The sequence below is a fragment of the Myxocyprinus asiaticus genome, chromosome 1, assembly GCF_019703515.2.
Source record: "Myxocyprinus asiaticus isolate MX2 ecotype Aquarium Trade chromosome 1, UBuf_Myxa_2, whole genome shotgun sequence".
NCBI lineage: Eukaryota > Metazoa > Chordata > Actinopteri > Cypriniformes > Catostomidae > Myxocyprinus > Myxocyprinus asiaticus.
In genome coordinates, this window is record NC_059344.1 from 66,217,015 (window position 1) to 66,227,587 (window position 10,573).

The window sequence follows — 10,573 nt, forward strand, 5'->3', positions numbered from 1 at the left end:
CCATTGTCATAAGGACACAAGGTGTATTTAAAACAAAAATACAATCAGGTTTCTTACAAGAAATATTTATGACCATTAATGACTCAAATCTTTGCATTTGACTCGATTCCCAATGTTTCAAAATCAAAGAAGTAAATAGTTTTGGAATCGACTCCCCGCCCAAAACATACTAACATTTACCTGAAGTAATCTTACCTGTTCTGGCTACTTTTAATCTGGGTTCTGCAAGATTTCACACCTGTAATTCTTAAAGGGGGTTATCACTGTTTTTAATTCTAGATAATGTGCAACAGCAAAAAGTGTCATTTACAAATCCTGTGTAAAGTATGAGTATGCATATAAAACAATATAGCCCCAGATTATGTTAACCCAGGGTTAAAAATGGTCCCGTGGTGAACTATTTTAAGTGTGATAAATGCTCATGAGAAGAACATCAGGTTTATGTTTTTATTTTACATCAAAATGACAGAAAATCTGAGAAACTGTTCAAACAAAAACAATCAACTGATCCAAAATCATATGAAAAATAAACCTTAAATAAAAGTCTTATTCTCTTGGCAAAATCCTCCTCATAAATACTGGCACATCTTCAGTACAGACAGGAAGTGTTTAACTGATGAAAATATAACTGATATTGCGGTTAAAGTGATTCTTGAAACTTTGAGACACTGCAGAACACAGACAGAAAACTGCAATTAATTTAAACATGAATATAGTTACACTGACATTATAGAAACATAGAAACACACATACACAGGTTTATAATGTAAGAGTTAGTTTACAATTGACATGAAAGAGTGCAAATTCTGAGCTTAAACAAGAAAGTGTGTTCCCAACTACAATAAATGTTCCACTATTAAACACACATTTAAAATAAGCGCATTATAAAAAGCAGAAGGTTTGTGTACAAACTTCCCGACACAAAATACAAGAAAAATGATCAGAACTTTTGCATGTAAAGGCATTTAACATCATTCTCTCATTACATGTTGACGTCAAGACTGGATAAAAAACATCTCATTTCAAAATCTCATCTAAATCCAGTTTTATCTTGTCAGGTGTCTTTTTTAATGAATGAGCTGATCATTGATTGATTTCAGTGTTTCTTCTACATGTAAATGTGTGTATTTTAAAATAGTTGAACTTGATCAATTCTTCCGGGTTTTTTTCTTTTGGTGATTAAAATCTTGAGCATAAGTTGCATCGACTCCAGCACTGTCACCTAAAAGGCACAAATGAATAATAATAATAAAAGTAAAAAGCTTCATCTGTATTTGGCACATTCACCGTGCATCATTTGAACTGTAATTGTGATGTCTCTTTTGAATGGTGATATTATATGTGTGTTTCTCTCACCTCTGTCTGTGTTCTGCTTCAGATCAGAGTAAACAGTGTCTCCACACTCACTGCTTTTCCCTGATAGTGAACAACAGAGAGTCATAAACAACATAACACCATACTCATTATACATAAACACAATTAATATGTTTAAAACAATAATTAAAATCAACTATATTTTATTTTGCATTAATTTTAATTATTTTATACTTTGCCAATGTTAAGCATATTTAAATAAGACTAATTTAAACCATTTCTATTATTTACAGATTTTATTATTATTATTATTAATATTAAAATTATTATTATTATTTAATTTTCTTATGGAGGAAACAAAAGAAAGAGTATATTAAATATTATATGTATTTTATTTAACATCAGATGTGACCTGTAATCTTTAAATGTTTGATGTCATATTAAAGGGCTTTTTTTCTGACTTACCTCTTTGATTGTCCTTAGTTTTCATTTCAATTAAAACATCTGCGAAGCTTTTTCCAACATCTACCATAGAAAATAACAGCAAAATATCATTTTTGATCTGTCTCAAACATTACTGTTGTTGTTCTGTTGTTTGATCGGTACAATGATAACCTTTAATATGTTAACTATTAAACACAGAAATGTTTCTATGCATGTAACAGATTGGACCTAATACTACAGTTGGCACAAAGACAGAACAGTCTAATTCATCTTTGATCTAGAAAAACTGAATAATGTGATTGTTGTTAATGATGTCACATGAAATGGCTCTGTTATTAGAGTGTTGTTTGATAGCTGTAATGAGTTTCCTTTTCTAACATTAGAGAAATATTATATGATTATAAATGATGGCTTTATAGCTATTAGATCGGCTTATTCAAATCCAAGCCAAACAACTTGTTAAACTCTGATATACAGTAGGATCTGTTCCAAAACCTAGTGAGCGTCCTCCAGAGGCAGCATTTTAAGATATCATAGGCGCTTCCGACTTGAAGACTGTTCCAAAAGTTAGGTATCTTAATTATGCTGCCTCTTAAGATATCTAGTTTTGGCCAAATTCTAATGTATCATCATATGTATCCTTCCCCGGGTAGGTGATCCCAGAATGCACTATGCTGAGCTTGGTGGAAAAGTATCGATAAATAACAGTTTAATATGACACAAAACTGACTATTTTACCCACAATGTGTGTGTGCTGTGTGTATTTATCCTCATTAGAGGATCGTGTCGTTTCTCTTGCGTCAGCTGTATTGAGATCAGTTGTGAGTCGAGTGTCCCGTGCGCTGCGTGTGAGGAGCACTATTGAAATGATGTGCGGAGCTGCTGCCTGTGTAGAGTGTCCCAAATCACTCTCTTATGAGGAATCATTTCAGTAAAGATGCTGACATAGAAAATAGCTGTCTATGTAGGTAGGAGACAGCGAGGTGAATCACTAAGTTTAGGAACAGACCCTTAGTTTGAGATTAAAGATTTTATAACATTCGGACTGTTGTGTTTAGATACAGTTTGTTGAGTTTTGACCTTTGCCCTTGGCTTTCTTTGTGTTGTGTATATTGATCTGGGCGTAAGTCAAATCGGCGGGTCCTGCAGTCTCAACGTCTGAAACAGAACAGAAAATCAGTGAAATAATTTACAACATACAGGAACATCCGACTGTATTCTCACCTTTGCTTTTGTGTGTGTGTTTTTTTGTTTGTTTTTTGTTTTTTTGTACATTTCGGTAACTAATTTTTTAAGACTTAACCTGTGCTCTTCTTATAGTTTGTATCCACATCATCATAAATCTGATCACAACCTGAAAATTAAAGATACATTAACGTACACGCATGGTATCATCTAAATATATATATATATATATATATATATATATATATATATATATATATATATATATATATATATATATACAGTTGTGCTCAAAAGTTTGCACACCCTGGCAGAAATTGTGAAATTTTGGCATTGATTTTGAAAATATGACTAATCATGCAAAAAAAACTTTTATTTAAGGATAGTGATCATATGAAGCCATTTATTATCACATAGTTGTTTGGCTCCTTTTTAAATCATAATGATAACAGAAATCACCCAAATGGCCCTGATCAAAAGTTTACATACCCTTGAATGTTTGGCCTTGTTACAGACACACAAGGTGACACACACAGGTTTAAATGGCAATTAAAGGTTAATTTCCCACACCTGTGACTTATTAAATTGCAATTAGTGTCTGTGTATAAATAGTCAATGAGTTTGTTAGCTCTCACGTGGATGCACTGAGCAGGCTAGATACTGAACCATGGGGAGCAGAAAAGAACTGTCAAAAGACCTGCGTAACAAGGTAATGGAACTTTATAAAGATGGAAAAGGATATGAAAAGATATCCAAAGCCTTGAAAATGCCAGTCAGTACTGCTCAATCACTTATTAAGAAGTGGAAAATTCTGGGATCTCTTGATACCAAGCAAAGGTCAGGTAGACCAAGAAAGATTTCAGCCACAACTGCCAGAAGAATTGTTCAGGATACAAAGAAAAACCCACAGGTAACCTCAGGAGAAATACAGACTGCTCTGGAAAAAGATGGTGTGGTTGTTTCAAGGAGCACAATATGATGATATTTGAACAAAAATGAGCTGCATGGTCGAGTTGCCAGAAAGAAGCCTTTACTGTGCCAATGCCACAAAAAAGCCCAGTTACAACATGCCCGACAACACCTTGACACGCCTCACAGCTTCTGGCAAACTGTAATTTGGAGTGACGAGACCAAAATAGAGCTTTATGGTCACAACCATAAGCGCTATGTTTGGAGCGGGGTCAACAAGGCCTATAGTGAAAAGAATACCATCCCCACTGTGAAGCATGGTGGTGGCTCACTGATGTTTTGGGGATGTGTGAGCTCTAAAGTCACGGGGAATCTTGTGAAAATTGATGGCAAGATGAATGCAGCATGTTATCAGAAAATACTGGCAGACAATTTGCATTCTTCTGCACGAAAGCTGTGCATGGGATGCTCTTGGACTTTCCAGCACGACAATGACCCTAAGCACAAGGCCAAGTTGACCCTCCAGTGGTTACAGCAGAAAAAGGTGTAGGTTCTGGAGTGGCCATCACAGTCTCCTGACCTTAATATCATCGAGCCACTCTGCGAAGATCTCAAACGTGCGGTTCATGCAAGATGACCAAAAATGTTGCATGACCTGGAGGCATTTTGCTAAGATGAATGGGCAGCTATACCACCTGCAAGAATTTGGGGCCTCATAGACAACTATTACAAAAGACTGCACACTGTCATTGATGCTAAAGGGGGCAATACACAGTATTAAGAACTAAGGGTATGAAGACTTTTGAACAGGGGTCATTTAATTTATTTTTTCTTTGTTGCTATGTTTTGTTTTATGATTGTGCCATTCTGTTATAACCTACAGTTGAATACGAATCCCATAAGAAATAAAAGAAATGTGTTTTGCCTGCTCACTCATGTTTTCTTTAAAATATATATATATATATATATATATATTTTCATATTACCAAGGGTATGCAAACTTTTGAGCACAACTGTATATACACACAATACGTTTCATTAAAAAATAAAAAAATAAAAATTGTATATTAAATAAATGAAAAAAAATTGTGTATTGATATTTTATACAACAGAAATACAGTGATGATTGATGTTTTTGATTAATAAATATAAATTCTTAACAGCTGTAGTAAAGAGGATTTATTTTACCTTTATCCACAGATATCTTTGTTTTAATAGTGACCTCTGAATATGTGACCTCATCTGTTGATGCTCCTGGACAACAGGAAAAAAAACAAAACAAGTTAGCCATCAGATGGGCATTTTAAAGATGGACAATATATATATATATTTTTTTATATATATTTTATTATTATTTATTTTTATTTACTAAATGTAACTAAATGTTTAAGACTCAACCTGTGCTCTTCTTATACATTGTATCCAGATCATCATAAATGTGATCACAACCTGCTGGACAGCAAACATGTGTTTGAGGATTAAAGATACACACACAGCTGTGTTACAAGTAAACACTTGAATAATGTGTTATTGAGTCTGACCAGACTGTAGAGGACAGTTTTCTGTCTGGGATTCTCCAGGTCGTGTCCTCTGATTCTGAACTGATGTCTGTTGGTTGATACACTGCTGATCTACAGTAGATAGAGACAAAGATCAATGATATAGTCGACATGTCAACTTCTCTTAAAGCTAATGTGTGTCATTTCATTTCATGTTAAAATACTTTCTTGTGTCCCTTAATATGCAGAGTAAACTATAAATAAAGTATTTGTATGTTGATTTCACTCAAAAGGGAAACACTGTGACTATGTGGCACTATCAAAACATTTCTCTGTTTGACTTCATTTGGTGGTGTACATTAGTACTGATCATACAATACTATGAACAAACCTTTGTTGTTTTTGTATCTCCACATCAGGATCACTGAGATGATGAGTAACAAGGCGACACTCAGACCCGCAACCACCCAAATCACCAGACGAGTAGATGAACCGTCTGAGACTGGAGAACATGACAGACACATTTTTTCATATTTTATTATTGCAAAGTTCTCAGTATAACTCATTGGAATAAATGTCACCTGTGACTGAGATCCAGCTCTTGGGTGACTGTCCTCTCTCTCCGTGTTTACAGGAGTAGAAACCCTCATGTGACTTTGAGACAGTAGGGATGCTCATCTCTCCTGTCGTCTGATTCTGGAGGAGTGATCCATCTTTATAGAAATCAGCTGTGAGGATTGAGGAGTTTGTAGATCGATGTAAACAGTGTAGAGTCAGAGTATCTCCCTCAATCACAGGATGAACAGAACTCTCCAGAATCACATCACCATCTACACAACAGAGGAAATGGACAAACAGCAGGAATATGACATCATGCTGTACATAGACTACAGAGCCAAATCTTGAAACACATAAATACATACATGAACTCTTAAAGGAATAGTTCACACCAAAATTAAATTGTCATAATACACTCACCTTTATGTTGTTCTGAACCTCTATGACTTTTTATCATATGTCCCTGACAGCACACGTACATCACCCAGATGTCTATTTGATGTGTGTGTTTATATCTTGAAGATATATTTTTTGTTTACATTGTTTGCTCATCTGCAATACATCTATAAGACATATCTCTCAGATGTCAATAAGACATTCAGCAGATAATGTTAATTAGGATTTGATGATTTCCAGATGAAACACTCAGAAACAGACGTCTCAGAGACGTACAGTATGTGTGCTATCTGGGGCGACTACAAAAGGAGATGTTTTAATTAATATCTCAGCTCATCTTCTCAACACTATTGACAGTGGATAGTGCCTCATTTTAAAGCTTACAAAAGGACCCAAAAGTATTATAAAAGTAGTCCATGCGACTCACGCCTCCAAGTGTTCTGATGTCATACAGTAGGTTTTAGTGCCAACAACAATGCAAACTCTTGTGTTAACACACGAGTCCCTGTGAATGAACTTCTCTTGTTTTTTCCAAAAAAAAAAAATGACTTCAATTTCTGGTTGTTTCTCACCAAGATCTGTCGTATGTCTTCACAAGTCTTGGAATATGACACATCAGTCACATGGACTACTTTATAGATACTTTTGGGTATATTTAAAGCTTTAAACGTAAGTCACTATCCACCGTCATTGTATTGAGAAAGATGGATCGTGATATTCATTAAAATATCTCCTTTTATGCACATAAGAAAAAAATCATACTGGTTTAGAATAGAGATTTAGACAGTGAGTAAATTGGGACAGAATGTTTGATTTTGGGTGAACTATCTCTTTAAGATGAGATGTGGAGGGGAAATTGTGCACTTTCTATCATTTATTACTGACCTTTGACATTCAGTGTACAAATAAACAACAAAAACTCTTGAAAATACACTTTCAGCATGACAGTACAATCTACAACTCTTATTGTAATTTATCTGTAGTTTTTACAAGTATATGTCACTTAAATGTGAATGCATTTTAAAAAGTACTTCTGTCTTTAGCCTTAAAAATAAATCAATAAAACTAAATATCATGATATTTTACCTGGTTTTGAGTGTCATACAACTCACCATGTACTGTGATGTTAATTTGTTGACTGTTTTCTCCAGACTGAGACTGACACCAGTACACTCCAGTGTCAGATGTTTTAAGGGAGCTGATTTTACATGTAGATCCTGTAGATGAACAATCTTTCATTCTCTCACTGTCTGTGTATCTTCTCACTGTCCATCCAGTAGAGTTATTGTGATCCTCACAGTTCAGAGAGAGAGAGTGAGATGAGAAGTGTTGACTTCTGCTGGGACTGATGATCAGAGACACTGAGGGACGTTGAGCTGAAATGAAGTTCATACAAATACTGCAAGATAAATCCCTGTAGAACCTTATAGGTGAAAAATCTACATGAAAACTGACAAGGAGCCAGTGCAAAGACTCCAGGATAGGAGTGATCATGTTGATCAAGATCTGGTCTGAAATTTTTACAGAGGTTGTGTGAGAAAAACACAAATTTATCAGATTCAGACGGGATTAAAATCACAAAGTACATCTGTGAAACACAAATTTCTCTGACCTCCTCAGGGAAAACGAGTCCCATCTGAATAGGGCTATTGTGAATGTTTGAGCTAAATACATCTAAACAGTGACCTAACCAAGGATATTAGAGATTATTCTTTGACTTCTAATATATATTTATAAGATAGTTCAAAAATGCATGAATTCTGAATATTGATTTCTCTGGGGGAGAAAACTTGGCTCATCCATTTTTATTGTGGGCCACCCAAAAGTAATTTCCTGGCTACAAATAAACATATTTCAAAGTTGTGGTGAAACAGATACATTATACAACTACATTCATAACTGTAAAAAATGTCTAGGATTATTTTTTTTAGGATGATCTAGCAGATTTACTTTGTATTCTCAGAGGTTGAGTTTCCAAGCCTGATATTTTCAGAACAGAAAGATGTCACCTATGATCAGGTTTATAAGAGGCTCACATCATTAATTGTACAGAGTGACAGAAAATCAAGTTTTTAGAGGAGCATATGTGTGAGGAGCAGCAAATCAGGCTTTATGGTCACATTGTCTTTAGGATCTCTTAGTGCAAACACAATTTACAAACACAGTCACTGGTAAAAAAGAAGTATACAGTATGTTCAATCTCACCTGTGACATTGACCCACAGTGCATCACTGTAGTTTGTGTAGTAAACTGGTTCTCCTCTTCCAGCTCTACACCAGTACTGACCTCCATCAGACACTGAATCAATATGGACTCTGTAGGAGTTTGTTTCTGTCTTCTTTTTCTCAGAGTTCTGTGTGTGTTTGTACCAGTAAAAGTCCCATCCAGCGGTCTGAGTCATGTGACAGATCAGAGTCACCGTGTTTCCTGTCAGTGCAGCTCCTGCAGTATCTGATGTGAGTTCAGGATTGAGCTTTGAGTCTGTGGTGAAGAACATTTGGGTCATTAATAAACAGAGTTCATCTTCTGCTGTCTGAGTCTTTACTACAGTAATTACTCACCTTTAACATTGAGAGTAATAACAGTTACTCTTCTGTGATGTTGCTGGTCTTCCATCTCTCTTTCCTCGACAGCAGAACTGATGTTGATCAGACTCAGTAGCTCCTCTGATAGTGAGAGTGTTTGTGTTTACAGTGTAACGCTCAGACTCAGACACTACAGTTCTGTCTTTATACCACTCATATCTCCAGTTACTGTAATCAGACTCAATGTCACACTTCATGATCACTGTCTCTCCAGTGAAAACAGATGTTTCTGGATGTACAGTGAGTTTAGCTGTGGGTAAATCTGTACAGAGAAATAAATATTTACTCAGAGCTCCTGATAAACACTCAGTACAAACTGTATAAACTTTGTAAAAGTCTACAGAGATGTACACACACCTGATACTGAGAGTGTAAGTTCATCACTGATGTCTGATCTCTGTGAGTCTTGTTTCCTCTCTCCTCTACATCTGTATTTACCACTGTGAGATTTGTCAGATGTGATTCTGTACACTCTCTCAGTGATGACTGGATTGACTAAACCATCTTTAATCCAGCTGTATCTCCACTCAGTGTGTGTTTCTCTCTGTATGTCACATGTGAGAGTGACTGTCTCTCCTCTGAACACATGATGATCTGGATTTACAGTCACTACAGGTTTTGGTCTCTCTGTATAAAACACAAGTAAATATTCATCTATTTTACAATAATACAAGAATTAGACTGTAATCAGTTAATCTGAAGATCCTGAAGATTTGAATCCATTCAAATAAATGTAATAAGTACAACAACACACATATCCACCTTTTTCCTGAACGCAGAAGTGTTTCACGATTCGCCTGTTTTTAATTTCCATCTCCAGTGTTTTCACTCACATCGGTGTATATTCTTAGCGGGTAATGTGATGTTTAAAGTATTACATTTGTAAACATTTTCAAAAACATGTGACTTTAAAGTGCCGATAGTTAACAGAGTCGAGATGTAGGTGCGGCACTAGTGGTGGGCTTACCGGGCTGAATAACCTAAAAACATGTACTAATCACAGAGTTTTTATTCACACAGTAAAAAATAATCCTTATTAGAACCGCTATTCTCCTCGCTGCACATCAAACAGTGTCTTCATTCACTCTTGACAAGAAGTATTGATTGACATGTAAACTGGCCAATCACTGATAAGAAGTTAATTACGATCAGCCCATGAGATTGTAACTTTTGGATGTAATTACCTCGATGCTTTAGAGACAAATGTTGTGTAGGTGTGCACTTGTCTTGATGAGGAGATTTATTAGAATATTGAAATGGACATTTTAAAAAAGAAGTAAAACAGCCTCAGTCAACATCAGCACTTCAACAGCAAGATGTATTCTGCTTCATGTATGTGTAACTACTACTTATTAATTGCACTGTCAAATGAGGCTAACAATTTGTCCCTTAACAGCCTTGAAACTGTAAGAGACAACTATACATTTCATCATTATATTATTTTCATTTTTGTGTTAAAAAAAAAAAAAAAAAAAATTCTCTGAGGAAGAAAAGCTATTGACGTTTCTCACTAGTCCTCGCACAGCCACAGTCATCCCAAAACACACACACACACACACACACACACACACACACACAAGCGCTCGTTTCGGTAGTTTTGAGACCAGAAACACAAAACAGGCAATTATAATCATCATGGTGTCGCCCAGTAGTTGCTCAGGAAAACTGTGTATCTGCTGACTG

The 10,573-nt window shown here is 35.5% G+C and overlaps 1 protein-coding gene across 1 annotated transcript in view; it reads right to left on the reverse strand.

Annotated features, from left to right (window-relative positions):
• Nucleotides 1-433: 433 nt before the first annotated feature.
• Nucleotides 434-10,573, reverse strand: part of LOC127440265 (uncharacterized) — a 204,410-nt gene continuing 194,270 nt past the window's right edge. The window contains 12 exon segments of the mRNA XM_051696744.1: nt 434-1,222; nt 1,357-1,416; nt 1,780-1,839; nt 2,839-2,916; nt 3,062-3,112; nt 5,041-5,106; nt 5,251-5,301; nt 5,394-5,483; nt 5,743-5,853; nt 5,933-6,181; nt 7,418-7,681; nt 8,511-8,786. Coding sequence (XP_051552704.1) covers nt 1,149-1,222; nt 1,357-1,416; nt 1,780-1,839; nt 2,839-2,916; nt 3,062-3,112; nt 5,041-5,106; nt 5,251-5,301; nt 5,394-5,483; nt 5,743-5,853; nt 5,933-6,181; nt 7,418-7,681; nt 8,511-8,786 — 1,430 coding nt within the window. The 3' untranslated portion in view covers nt 434-1,148.